This window comes from Dendrobates tinctorius, unplaced genomic scaffold, assembly GCF_039654945.1.
Source record: "Dendrobates tinctorius isolate UK_male_01 unplaced genomic scaffold, ASM3965494v1 ptg000069l, whole genome shotgun sequence".
NCBI lineage: Eukaryota > Metazoa > Chordata > Amphibia > Anura > Dendrobatidae > Dendrobates > Dendrobates tinctorius.
The window spans coordinates 33477854-33492587 of NW_027361737.1; the positions used below are offsets into that span (position 1 = coordinate 33477854).

General features: G+C 44.7%; 1 protein-coding gene and 1 long non-coding RNA gene across 2 annotated transcripts; one reads left to right on the top strand and one right to left on the bottom strand.

The window, feature by feature from the left end:
• Positions 1-7516: 7516 nt before the first annotated feature.
• On the bottom strand, positions 7517-9894 carry LOC141095344 (uncharacterized). Its single transcript, XR_012233356.1, has 2 exons — positions 8248-9894; positions 7517-7725 (listed from the first exon to the last, which is right to left on the bottom strand). It is a non-coding gene; the product is annotated as an uncharacterized lncRNA (long non-coding RNA).
• Positions 9895-10004: 110 nt separating this feature from the next.
• MRPS22 (mitochondrial ribosomal protein S22) lies at positions 10005-14248 on the top strand. Its single transcript, XM_073581313.1, has 8 exons — positions 10005-10240; positions 10314-10474; positions 11612-11776; positions 11863-12006; positions 12084-12167; positions 12245-12390; positions 12981-13083; positions 14040-14248. Exons 1-8 carry the CDS (start codon positions 10159-10161, stop codon positions 14124-14126), a joined length of 972 nt encoding a protein of 323 aa, XP_073437414.1. The 5' UTR covers positions 10005-10158; the 3' UTR covers positions 14127-14248.
• The last annotated feature ends 486 nt before the right edge of the window (positions 14249-14734 follow it).

The following is a 14734-nucleotide window of genomic DNA, read 5'->3' on the forward strand; positions in this document are numbered from 1 at the left end:
TGCCTAAACCTAATCCTGGTCCCAGGCCGAGAAAGGTTAAGAACCTCGGAATTAAATGCTAATGGGAAGCACATGTGAATGGAGTGACAAAGCTCTTATCTGTGCAATAAGCCTTGTAACACGGAGCGGGCTCGCTGCAGCCATCGGCCGCACTCCTACTTGAATGGTGAGACTGTACAGAAAAGAATAGGAATATTGATGAATAATGCTATCTAGATATGAAGCTAGTCAGCAGTGCATGCCATCATGTTGTCCTTGTGCAGTTACGGGCTCCAGAAAAATCTGATTTGCCTCTAGAACCATTATCTGTATTTAGCTGCATGTATACAGCAGAACCGCGGCTTCATAACACAAGATATTAGGGACTCCATGTTCTATCGTGTGGAAGGAATGTTTGCCACCGTCATGTAACATGTGGCAGAAAGTTACGTCACCCACTGATTGACCGAAACCGTAAAACAACACTTATTTTAACGCCTTGTATTGAAAGGTTTAGAAGACTATGCAATTCAATACCGTAAGGCTGCATTCATACGATGAGGTTCTGGTGAGTTTTTGATGTTGCAGATTTTCTGCACCCACTAAGTAAATTAGGCTGCCTGTATTTTTTGGAAATATGCAAAAACTCACTAAAAAAGCATCGTGGGAACGAAGCGTAACCCCCTTTCCTTAAAAAAAAAAAAAAAAATAGATGCAGCTAAAGGAAGTGTTTAGCATGTATAAAGCCAATGGCAATTTTTCCTAACCAAAACATGAAATGAACAGCAGAATTATGCAGAAAATTCATCAGCTTGAAATTGCATGAGGAAAAAAACTAAAAAATTTCGGCCTCGATTCATCATTTGAGGGTTTTTTAAGTCACGTTCCTCTTTTATCTTGTGGTGTTACTTGCCATTTTTGGTGCCAAATTCTTCAAAATGGATCACTCGATTCGTGAATTTGCCATCAAGTTAAAAATTTTGTCTTTTCTGTCTTGAATTGTTTTTGTGACTTTTCGACTCCAAAAGTTGCGCATTTTTTTAAAATGGAGCAAAAATGATGTCAAAATACTGGCATACTCTAAAACACATCAAGGTGGGGCTGGAATGTGCTTGTGCCAAATTGTGCGACTTTAGAAAAAAAAAAAAAAGAAAAAAAAATTGCAATTGATGAATCAAGTGAAAACATTTGGAACTGCTAAACTCTTGTCCATGATGTGAAAAAAGAACAAACAGGCGAGCACATATAAAAGAGACTTCAGAAAAGGTGCAAATAGAATAATAAATTGGGTGCAAACAAAAAGGTGCAAAACTAGACAAAAACAGGCATAAAGGTGATGATGATTCGGGACCTAAATCCCTAGTAGTTAGGCTGAGTTCACAAAAGTTCGCAAAAACGCGAAAAATAAGCATCCCATGCATTCCTATGGGATTCCGCAATGCTGTGCTAATGCTGCGGTTTTTACCGCGGCGGAATCGCTTCGCGGTAAAAACCGCAGCATGCTCATTAATTTTGCGGAATCGCGGCGATCCCGCACCCATAGGAATGCATTGTTCCGCTTATTTCCCGCATGTGGCTGTGCACACCATGCGGAAAGTAAGCAGAACATTTGCGGATGGTACCCACGGTCCGGAGGAGAGGAGACTGTCCTCCGGGCTTTGGGTACCATTTCCCTGTAAAAAATAGAATTTAAAATAAAAAATATTGTTATTCTCACCTTCCGGCGTCCCGCGCAGCCTTCCCGCCTCTCTCCACGCTCTCGTTCCCAGTAATCCTTTGCAAAAATGCTCGCGATGGCGTCCGTTCTCGCAGGATCGCGAAGTCTCGCGGTCATTCGCGTGACGTCATCGCGAATTACTGCGAGAAATCGCGATCCCGCGAGAACTAACGTCATCGCGGGCATTTTCGCAAAGGATTACTGGGAACGGCTGCTCGGGACGTCGGAAGGTGAGAATAACACCATTTTTTTTTTTTTTTTTTTTTTTAGATTTTATCTTTTACTACTGATGCTGCATAGGCGGCCTCAGTAGTAAAAAGTTGGTCACACTTGTAAACGCTATGTTTGACGAGTGTGACCAACCTGTCAATCAGTTCTCCAAGCGATGCTACAGATCGCTTGGAAAACGCTAGCATTTTGCAAGCTAAATACGCTTGCAAAATGCTAGTTTTTCCGCGGGAAAATCGCGGGAATTTAAAATGCGATTTTCCCGCAGAATGGAATTCCGGAATTCTCGCGGTAGTTTCCGTGAGAGTTCCGGTACGTGTGAACTTAGACTTAAAGCTGAAAAAATAGGAACTGAAATATACGTTGGTACGTACATGTGCAATGTGTAGGTGCATGTTCACACTGGCCACTAAACCAAACTAAGAACAAAATGTGCAAATACCCTGCAGTAAATAAATGGCAATAGTGCATGAACATAACATGGGATACTTGGGTAACATTGTTTAGATCCTGAGTGATTAGTGGAATTAGGCCTCATTTAGACATTTATGTGTTTATTTTTTTGCATAACACAAATTGACCGTTTTTCTCATCCATTTTTGGCGTGTGCCCATTTTCATTTCCTCATGAGTGTGTGGTATCCATTGTTCTTATATGCAAAAAGTAAAAAAACAACCAAGACAAAACTGAAGCTTCTGCTGCCCATTAAAAAATTGGACAGCGCTCTGATGACACACGGGCGGCATCCATGTGCTGTAGCTTTTTTAAGGGACCTAGTCTTAAGCAAAAACAAAGGTCTCCATTTTTGGGGGCAGCGGTGGGTGGGTTTGCAAACACTTCGCGATGAAACCAGCTGGATAGACACAGGCACGAGTTCAGTCTGCGGAAAACACTGACAGATCTTGTATATGAAACACCGATGTCTGAATGGGACTTGTAATGTAACTGTGTGTCCCGAGATGTCACATAGATCCAGGCCCCACCACATAGCTGCAGAAATATTCTCCCCCCCCCCCCGAAACCGACCCCCTTCTGGTGTAAGCAGTGACGGCTGCTCTGAAAGGCTGGGGACATACTTGCGAGTGTGATGCAAGAAACTTGCGCATCAATACTCGGGACTGGAGTGTGCGGCTGCATGTATTTCTATGCAGCTGAGTGCTCCGGTCCCGAGTGCTGGTGGCAGTGCCGGGTATTGAAGCGTGAGTTTCTCATATTGCAGTTGCAAGTGTGGCACTGGCCTAAATCTGTATCAAGAGCAATTTTGTAATAAAGAAAGAGATAAACATATAATAAAATAAATCTCTATATAATATACACACAAAAGAACCCAGCAGTGCAGAAAATGAGTGAACGCGTAAGGTGACGCTGGGTATTATGGGACTGGATACACTGCGGTGTAAGAGAAATCACTTTCTTTACTGGTTACGCCATGTACAATAATTGTTCTTGTGTTCTAGGATAAATAATATTGTACGGAATACTGCTGACGTCACTGAGGCTGTGCAAAACATGTATATGAACTCGACAGCATGGGAAAATGTTCAGAAACTTTCCCACGCTAATCAGTTCATCTCCGGTCAGGCGGTGAGGAAGCGCAGGCAACTTTTCCTTCATTCCTCTGTGGTTTACAGCCAGGGCGGTCACATTAGCACCACTCCCGATTGTAAACTATTTAACCCCTTGAGATGGATGGCATGGTGGGACATGACTGTATGGTGGACGGGTATGGGATTTTGTTGCTTTTTTATTTAGGATTTTTTACAGGAGAACAATGGCTTCAATTGGATTGGGAGTGAAATAAAGATGGCAAAAATGTATGTTTAATTAAATGCCTTTATTCTTAATGTGTTTTTAACCCTTTCATACAAGTGGATAAATAATGGATGTCTTAAATGACACCTCTCCATTATTAACCAGGCTTAATGTCATCTTACAATAGCAAGGTGACATTAACCCCTTATTACCCCATATGCCACCACTACAGGGCAATAGGAAGAGAGAGGTTAAGTGCTGGTATAGGCGCATCTTTGGGTATGTGCACACGGTGAAGATTCTGGTGCAGTTCTGCAGCAGATTTGGCCCTGCAGAATTGCAGCAGAACTGCAAGTGATGTACAGTTCCATTTAAGGCTATGTAAAACAAAAAAAAATGCTGTGCACATGCTACAGACTTTTCCGCACAGATTTGGTGCAGATTAAGGCTATGTGCACACGCTGTGGATTGGCCTGCGGTTTATCACCTCTACAATGGAGGAGATGGTAAACTGCAGCAGAATCCGCAGAAAAGAAGTGACATGTCATTTCTTTCTGCGGATTCAAAACCGCAGAAATATATATATATATATATATATATATATATATATATATATATATAATGGAACAGATGAAAAACTGCTGCAGAACTGCACAAAAAAAGAAATCTGCAGGTGAAAAAACTGCAGGGGAAATCCGCACAAAAACTGCAGGTATAACACACCCTTAGGCTATGTGCACACGCTGCGGTTTTGGCCGCAGCAGAACTGCAGCAGTTCTGCAGACAGTGTACAGTAGCATGTTATCCTATGGGATTTACAATCTGCTGTGCACATGCTGCGGATAAGCTGCAGTTTTGAATCCGCAGAAAGAAATGACATGTCAATTCTTTTCTGCGGATTCTGCTGCAGTTTACCATCTCGTCCATTGTAGAGATGATAAACCGCAGGTCTTTTTACCTGCGGTTCCGCAGACCAATCTGCAGCGTGTGCACATAGCCTAAGGCTATGTGCACACCAAGTTTTTTTGGTGTGCGGATTTTGGAGAGAAAACCGCAGGTAAATCCAAAGGACAAAAGTCCTGCGGTTTATCTGCAGTTTTGCCTGCAGTTTTACACCTCATAATGGATGAGGTGTAAAACTGCAGCGTTTCTGCACCAAACAATTGACATGCTGTAACCCGCAGCAAAACCGCACGGAAAAATCTGCAGCATGTGCACAGCGTTTTTTAATTTCCATAGGAAATAAAGGTGCTGTACAACGCAGCAGAATCTGCTGCGGACCCGCAGCAGATTCCGCACCGTGTGCACATACCCTAAGGCTATGTGCACACGCTGCGGATTCACCTGTGGATTTGTATCTGTGGATCCGCAGGTAAAACCACAGGTAAAATGACCTGCGGTTTTACCTGCGGATTGGCCAGCGGCTTTCCCCTGCGGTTTGCCACCTGTACAATGGAATAGGTGGCAAACCGCAGCAGAATCCACAGAAAGAAGTGACATGTCATTTCTTTCTGCGGATTCAAAACCGCAGCTTTTCCGCAGTTGAAAATCCGCAGTGTGTGCACAGCAGATTGTAAATCACATAGACTTACATGGTACTGTACACTGTCTGCAGAACTGCTGCGGATCCGCAGCAAAAACCACAGCGTGTGCACATAGCCTTACAGGTGCGCCATTTCTGGGGTGGCTGGGGGCAGATGATTTTAGCCGGGAGGGGGGCAATAACCATGTTCCCACTCTAGGTTATTAATATCTGCCCTCGGTCTCTGGCTTTCCCTCTCTGACAGAGAAAATTGCGCGGGAGCCCACGCAATTTTTATCCGTGAATTAACTCTTTAACAGCTACAGCACCAATATTTTACACACAGACACTACTAACATTATTAGTTAGGGACATATATATATATATATAAATCTAATGGATATGCAATGGTTTACTGTATGTAAACCATGTACCCTAACCTGTCAGCTTCTGCTATTATTTTACAAAAGCCAACAAATGAATTAACGGCTATTCTAATATCTATATCTCTCTCAAATATATGTGTGTGTGACATATATATACCTATACTATACACGTGTATATATTCTAGTTTCTTCTAACCTATTCTACTCTTTACTGTACGCGGCATCTACTGGCTTTTACTATATATATATATATATATATATATATATATATATATATATATAATGTTTTGAAGATTATTTTGTTTTCAAACGATGTGCACAGGTTTTTTTTTTTACAATGCTATTTTAATTCTAATTACTAATACTGACCTACAAGGCCATCTATAACCTGTCTCCCCCATATGTCTGTGAACTAATCTCCCGATACCTTCCCTCACGTAATCTCCGGTCCTCCCAAGACCTCCTTCTCTCCTCCACACTTATTCGCTCCTCACCCAACCGCCTCCAAGACTTCTCCCGAATAGCCCCCATTCTCTGGAATTCTTTGCCCCAACATGTCCAACTATCAACCACATTTGGATCCTTCAGACGGAACCTGAAAACCCACCTCTTCAAGAAAGCCTACAGCCTGCAATGACCCCCGCAGCCTTCTCACCACTACTGGAGATATCACCTCAACCAACACCGGAACTGCTGCAACCCACCAACCTACTGTCTCCTTTCCCTCCATCCTGTAGCATGTAAGCCTGAAAGGGCAGGGTCCTCTCCCCTCTGTATCAGTCTGTGATTGTTAGTTTGTTTACTGTAAGTGATATCTGTAATTTGTATGTAACCCCTTCTCATGAACAGCACCATGGAACCAATGGTGCTATATAAATAGATAATAATTTTAACATGAGTTTTTACATAGAGAGAACTGCTGTATGTAAAACCTCATGTTAAAATCGCATTAAATACGGATTGCATACGCATGTCCTACTGATGTTCCATGGAAAAATCGCACGGAAATCGCATTACACTCGCATGGCACTCGTCCATTTTTTCAGTCCGGAAATCGGACCGATTTTTTTCTCGCAAATGGGTATGAGCCCTAAGTGTTAGTAACGGGAGAGGTAATTTTGGCGACATTATTTATGTGTTATGAAGTGGTATTATTGGTAATGTTTTTTTCTACAGTGTGTTTTGACTAGTACATTCTGGAGGTATTATGCTCTATATAGTAGGCTCTTGGATAACTATATACGCTTTTTTTTTTTTAAACCTCAATTGCAGATTGCAATTCTCAAACATTAGGATGGATAATACACAGATATGAACATACATAAAGTTTGACGCAGAGCAACACTGTGTCTAAAACATGGCTCTTCCAAGAAGTGCATTCTGTTTGTATGTTCTCCCCGTGTTTGCGTGGGTTTCCTCCGGGTACTCCGGTTTCCTCCCACACTCTAAAGACATACTGATAGGGAATTTAGATTGTGAGCCTCATCGGGGACAGTGATGATAATGTGTGCAAACTGTAAAGCGCTGCGGAATATGTTAGCGCTATATAAAAATAAAAATAAAGATTATTCTGGTGGTATTTGTGAGGTAGTGTGAAGCATTGAGAGAAGGGGAGAATGTGGCAGAGTGCAGCTGTGGGCAACTCTTCCATCCATCAGTGAGACAACAGTGACCCCTGGTGGATAATATGGAGAAGACGGGTTCAATTATCAATTTCCGCTGAGCATTTTTTGTGACATTTATATTACGTTTTCTACAATAAGAAGAACGTGATTCCAGAAGGAATCTTGGAATTACATAATCTATCAATTAGAGCAAAACAATCCACAAAAACCTCCCCCAAAAAATAATACTTGTGTAATGAACTGAAATTTTAATGTGCAAGTTCTTAGCTCATAAAACACTGCAAAGCACTGTATCAGAGTGGATTCATTTACCGGAAATGTTTTCATTTTTGGCATTGGATGTTTCTTTGGTGGCGCTCTGTTCTAATCACCTGACCGCTGCAGCCAGTCACAGGCCCCAGTGGTTCTGTGACAGAAGGTCTGTAGTGCCAGCAGACCATCAGAGAGGTCTGTGCTGGATCCAGGGGGGTAACAGCAGGCGAGTAGGTCTTGGTTTGTTCTTTTTAGGCCATCCATCTAAAAAGTAAGGCCACATGCACACGATCAGTATTTGGTCAGTATTTTACCTCAGTATTTGGTCAGTTTTTTACCTCAGTATTTGGTCAGTTTTTTACCTCAGTATTTGGTGAGTTTTTTTACCTCAGTATTTGGTCAGTTTTTTACCTCAGTATGTGTAAGCCAAAACCAGGAGTGGGTGATAAATCCAGGAGTGGTGACATGTTTCTATTATACTGTTCCTCTCCTGGTTTTGGCTTACAGATACTGAGGTAAAATACTGACTGAATACTGATAGTGTGAACAAGGCCTAAAGGTTTTATCAAGGATGGAAAACCCTTTAAATGTGTTTGGCGTTTGTGTTGCCTTTTTTACATTATAACTCGCATGATTCTAGAACTCATCTTGGAAATGAATGAGCCATGAATCAAATGACTTTATGTGTGAAAAAACAAAATAAAAAAAAATGTAAGAAAAAAACATGAACTGTTACATGAAATGTAAAAAATAAACAAACTACAGCCACGCTTAGGCCTCATTCACCTTTTTTTTTTTGCAAAACGCATCTCTCCAGACCACAAGTATCCACAGGAGAAATGTCACCTGTCCAATGTATTGGATGCAATGAATCCGCACGGTTCAGTGATCAGATGCGGATTCACCTGCCTGCAATAGCCAGCAGCGCTTTGGACAGAGCGGACATGTGCTGCCGATTCCTGGCGGTCTGCATACACCCTGCCATCTTCCTACGTGCCGCACATGCACAATGAGAGATCTGTAATCGGTCGCTCATTACACCATGGAGGCCATTGTTCGCGGCAGCACAGGTCATGTAGACGACGTGATACTGAAAACAATGACGTTTTGTGAAGACTAAAACATCATTTTACCAGATGAATGAGTGTTTTGACCATTTGTTAGGTGATCAGCAGCCGGTTTGTCGTGTAGCGATGGTTTCAAGGGTCACTTATTCCAGGGTCCCACTAGCGAATTACATCAGATGGGATCTGCTAATGACCCTCGGGCTTCTGATCTGCTGCGACCGTGAGCCAAGGGTCAGTGCTTCATGCTCCGATCCTCTGGCATCAGAGAACGGCAGGACAGGTGCGTCTCCTCTGCTGCCGGCGGCCGCAGGAATCGCGCTGCACTCGGGTGATAACCGAGTGCAGTGTGATGTTTCCCACGCAGCCATAGACTTATATGGGTGCGAGCGATCTGAATTGGCAGGCTGCGATGTTTTTTACTGTCTGATTGTGATCTGATCAGAGCAGGCAAAAAATACACAATTGAGAACAGAAGCATAGGGTTAAATTGGTCTGAATCCCAAGCCTATCCAATTGTTAATATTGTTGCATTCATCCGATTTAATCACAAGTGTGAATGAGCCCTTATGCCAACAATCATGCAGAGTAAATGGCCCTTTCGGGCGTCTGTACAATGGATAACATGTGAATCCCTGGGGGGCACACCGGAGCGCTTCCACCCAGAGTGAGACCTCTCACAGCTTGCACCGATCGGATCTGGGTTTTCCATCAGTCTCGCCCATTAAACTCAATGGATGCGTTAATGAAATGGATTTTGTACGGTCACCGTTATGGATCCATTGTGGTTAGTAACGTAGAAAACTGCATTTGGCCTCGTATCATTTTTCATTTGCTGATGTAGAAAAACGGACGTCATACAGATGACAACATAGATGAAGAAAAGGCTGTCCGCACCCGGCCCTAGGGGCCGCTTCATCAGATGCATCGGAAAAGTCACAAACTATTTGTAAGAAAAATCTTGCATCCATTGTTTTTTTTTTACAGGCCGGCTCCGACAAGATATCGAACATGGGCGACGCTTATCAGGAAAGGCGCGGACGACAAAAGTGACTGTGACACAAATGAAGGCAGAAACGTTCTCCGGGGTCAGGGCCCTGGGCGTTTGCTGCAAGTTCTCGGTGCGACAATTTCTCATGAGTTTTCCATAGGCTTCTCTAAAACGATGAAAACACCAGAGTATAAAACAGCCACAAAGCTGCTGGTAAAAAGCCACCTCAAATGAACGGCGTCCTTTACAAGCGCAGGGTGTGAACAACGCCTAGTGCGCCTCCTCCGGGATTACGGCACTTATCCTTTTAGAACACTAGGCGGCGCCATAGCGCACCCCAAACTTCTCATACAACACAAGTGACCAGCAGAGGGCGATACGGACTTCTGGTCACTACAACACGAGTCCTGTATTTAAGGGCTGGACACAAAATGTGCAGTATATTTTGTATCTAAAGCCAGTTCTCTCTAGTAGGTAGTGATGATTATACAACGACTGTCGCCATTATAGCAGAAATACAACAATGGCTGAAGCACCGCGCGCTGTGTACTCTGTTGCGCAGGCGCACAGCTCGTCTCCCTTCTCTGGACTACACTTCCCGGCGCGCCTCCTCTTCGCGGCGGATGTGTCCGCAGCACAGTCATGGCTGCCCGCATAGCGAGTCTGGCACGGAGGATTCAGCCGCAGAGGGTAGCCGCCGGTCACCGGAGCCTGTGTGCGGGAGGTGAGAGGACGTGCTGTGCTCCGCTGGCTTGCTGTGCTCTTGCCTGTCGTGCTCACCCCTTGTCTCTGTGCAGCTCCCAGCTCGTCCCCCTTCCCTGTCCGCTTCTCAGACCCCGAGGTGCAGGGCATCCTGAGGAAGATGACGGGCCTGGATCTGCAGAAGGTTTTCCATCCCATCCCACAGGCGTCCCGGCCGCCCACCTACAAGCTGATGACCCAGCAGCAGTATGATGAGGTACGGTGGCCGCAGAGGGTCCGGTGCTGCCCCAGTGAGGGGTAAACGCGCCCTGCCTGTGGGGCATCTGCAGATCACGGCGCTGAAGGTGACGCCGACTGACGTACAGTGGGATACGGGGATTTATAGTGACTGGGGCTCCGCTACCGTATATTAAAGGGGGATCTGTCAGTGGGATCCACCCCCTTAAAGCCGTCTATATGGGCATGCAGGGCATAGGAAGCTGAATATAATGACACCTTGAGATCTGCCATCTGATGTCTTATTCCAGAGAAAGCCACATTTTTCGTATAGGTAAATGAGCTGTTACCATCTATGGGCCACACATAGATCTCCCTGAGAATCTGCCTCCAGAGCTTATTAGAAGTAAACGAGGAGTTATCCGTGTGAGACATGTAGATCAGGAGAGCGAACTGTCAGTCATTACATGTCTCACACTGGTGACACCTCCTTTTATTTATAATAAGCTCTGGAGGCAGATTCTTGGTGAGATCCATGTCCTGCCCATAGCGCTTAGCAAACCATTTCCATATAAGAAAATAGTGGATTTCCCTGGAATAAGACATTGGATTGCACATTTCAAGGTGTCATTTTATTCTGCTTGCTTCAGCCTACATTCCTATATAGCCGGCTTGGGAGGGTGGATCCCACTGACAGATTCTCTTTAAAGGGAACCTGTCAGCATGTTTTTACATGTGAAGCAGTGGTACAGCTGTAAAGGCACTTGACCCCCTATAAAAGTGGTACTATTTTTAGGGATGCGTTATACCAGACATGAGAAATATAGTGTTGAAATCATGGTGGAAGTGCTGTGGGCGTGTTTGGGCACGTTACTGCTTTCTTCAAATGCACTGATGTGTCCAAGAAGCCACAAGTTTGGAGGCAGTATAAAGGACCGCTAACACCATCCCACTAAGATGTCCCAACCTTACTGCAGAGGATGGCACTCCTCTCAGTGTGGATCACGCTGAGGGCCGTGATAGAAAGATATGCAATAGAAAAACACTCAATAATTGCACGTACAAAATAGTCTCACCCCAAACGGCAGGCTATACACCAGATCTGCACCACAGGGGCCTCCAGGTCCATAGTGTGGTACTCTATTTACCAGGTAATGTGAGACCTCCCTCTCTGCAGGCCCTCCAGAAAGCCGTGGTGGTTGCCCAGCAGTACCTGGAGATGCCACCTATGCCCAGCGAGCGAGAGACAATAGATGAGACACTGGCTGTGGACGAGATCCTCGATGGCACAGATACTGCTAAATTTGTGTTCACAGACATAACGTATAGCACCCCTCACAGTGTGAGTACTCTCCAGCCATGGCAGCGGACACAGTCAGCCGCTGGTACTTGTTGGGCACCGACTATCACATGCTGTCTTCTTCTTAGGAAAGGTTTATTGTAGTGAGGGAACCAAACGGTGTCCTGAGGAAAGCCACATGGGAGGAGAGAGACCGCATGATCCAGGTATATTTCCCCCGGAATGGTCGCAAGATGGTTCCTCCACCAGTGTTCAGAGAGGAGAACATGAAGGTAAAGATGTCCAGATGTTTCCTCCAGATCTCCGCTGTTACCGGCGTCTGATCACGACCTTGTGTTTGTCTCTTCAGGTTTTGTTCCAGCAGGACCGACACGAGGAGCTTCTGAACCGCTGCCTTGTCCAGTTTGAGCCTGATGCTGCCGACTACATCAGGGTAAGGGCTCGGGTCCGTGGCCTTTTGGTACTGTTGTGTCTACGACATCTTGCACACTTGTCCTTTTTGAAATGCAGATCAGAAACCAAACCTTTGAGGACATTGAAAGACAAGGAAAGTATGACTTATTGCGATCCACACGACACTTTGGCAGCATGGTGTGGCACCTGTGTTCTGAGAAGAAGGTCGATGGGCTGCTTGTAGACATGCTTCAGAGAGACTTGTAAGTGTCTTCATAGGGACAGGTATGGGATATTAATGGGGAAGAAAATCCCATTACATATACATCAGCTGCTACATGAGAATCTGAGTCAGTATTACAGATGGGATACCTGATCCATTGCTGTGATAGGTAAAGTTCCTCCAAACTACAGGGGACCAAGAGCAGTGCAGAGAAATCTGGGGTGATGGACATGTAGGTGGCAGAAACGCACGTCTGATGCTCCTGGCCCACAATTGTAAGTGCCTAGAAGGCAGCCCCTTGTGTACTCATCACTGCCCAACTTCTGCCCTCTGGTCTGAGTCATGGCATTAACATGGGCGCTGTGTTTGGATGATTTCAGGATACGCTTGTGACTCTGGGGGTCATTAACACTTGGATCTCTTAGGTAGAACGCATGACCATCACCCCTGTTCCCTTACATAGCGCTGTAATTGACGGACTCCCCTATAATACTTTTCTCATAGCTCAATACTGCACAAGTAAATTGTTTCATTTTACTTCAACTTCATAATTACCTTTTGCTTTTTTTATAGTTAAGTTAAAATTAATGGAGAATCTTCTTAGTCACTTTTTTATCTTGGTTGTTGTAGATTAGAGGATGCAGTAAACTTGGTGCGACTGTATCACATGGTGCATCCGGACACAGACTGTGCTAAGGAGTCCCACGGTGCTGACGGCAGAGAGCTCATTAAGGTAGTATATGTCGGAGCAGTCGTCATTGTCCACCTTAGCAGTTCTGAAATCTCTGCTCTTATTTGGTGACTTCTTTTAGCGAGCTAAAACCAGTGATGATCAGTAAAAATGACAGAATGACCTGGAGAAGGCACCAGAAGGAGCATAATGCACCTGTTACCTGACTTCACAAGGGCTGTAATGTAGTCGGGGCCTAGTGAATAACCTAGCAATGTGAGGGAGAGGCTCCCCAACAGCCCTATTTACAAGGCTGCAGCTGTCAGCCAAACTTTCCCTAGTCTGGCTCTGACAGGTATTAATGTGTGGGCAATGAGGACAATTTAACACTAGAATGGCAAGAGATTAGCCATGACTTGATTATAGCACTGATACCATAAAGTACTGGAGTCACAGATGTGTAGTCTACCTTTGCGGGCACTGTGGCAGTCACAGGCATGTAGCCTCCTTCTTAGCAGTGCCTGAGTCACAGGCGTACAGCCTTCCACTCACGGGCTCTGTGCTGGAGACACAGATGCTTAGGTTTCCCCGTGCTGGAGGCACAGGCATGTAGCCTTCCCCTCACCGGTGGTGCAGGCATTTAGCCTTCCACATGCAGGCTCCATGGTACACAGGTGCATAGTTTTCTGCTTTCTAGCCTGTGCTTGAGTTGCAGTCAGGGACATGTACCCCTTGCGGGCTCTATGCTAATGGTAGACATGTAGCCTTCCCCTCCTGGGCGCTATGCTGGTGTCGCAGGCGTGTAGCCTTCCACGTGTGGGCCCTATGCCGGAGACACAGGTGCATAGCTTTCTGCTTGCTAGCCCGTGCTTGTGTCACAGGCACTGGGCTGCTGTCATGGACACGTACCCCTTGTGGGCTCTGCTAATGTTAGACATGTACCCTCCCCTTGTGGGTGCCGTGCCAGTCACAGACATGTAGCCTCAATATCATCTGTGAACCTTACATTCTTTTTGCAGCTGTTTGTCAAAATGGAGGCACAGAAGCCAGGTTATCTAAAACTAGCCCTGCAAGTCTACCCAGAGTCAGCAGCTTCATCCTCCTGACACCACACAGGGAAGACACGGGAAAGACATCAGTGCACCATCAAAGAACGCTGGAGCTTTTTCCTGTATATTAATAATGTGTAAAATATTTGTAATTTCTAAATAAAAATTAAGAAAAACTACTCACCCTGGAGTTAATATACTGGCAGCCTTTCTGGCTTCTGCACTCCACCCATTCCAATTATTCATGGCTGTGTGATTGCCAGGAACAAAGTCAATCATGGGCATTATATGGATAAAAAGCCAGAATTGCCAATGTGCTGTCACTTATTGGTGGTCTAGTTGCGCCTCTACACTATAGTGTGGTACTACACATTTTGTACTGCTCTTCACCTTTTGTCTGTAAATAAGATTCTAGCCTCAACATAGAAGTGATTTCCAGGCTTTCCTGCTATTTCTGACTGTAATTGGCCTTTAAAGGGAATGTGTCATCAGAAATTGACCTATTTAAGATTCATTTTTTTTATTTTTATCTTCCATCACTACCTTTAAAAACATCCTGAAATGTTGCAATTTTCACGCTGGCAAATAGGCTTAATATTCCTGTTCTTTACATAAGTCTTGTTCTCAGCACAGACAAGAGGATATCCCCCCAGTTACAATAGGTG

Excerpts from the sequence above, each read along its gene's own strand:
- MRPS22 (XM_073581313.1), top strand. The coding sequence starts at position 10,159 with ATGGCTGCCCGCATAGCGAGTCTGGCACGGAGGATTCAGCCGCAGAGG. Across the intron at positions 10,241-10,313 it reads CCGGAGCCTGTGTGCGGGAG|CTCCCAGCTCGTCCCCCTTC; the intron begins GTGAGAGGACGT and ends GTCTCTGTGCAG. Across the intron at positions 11,777-11,862 it reads CGTATAGCACCCCTCACAGT|GAAAGGTTTATTGTAGTGAG; the intron begins GTGAGTACTCTC and ends TCTTCTTCTTAG.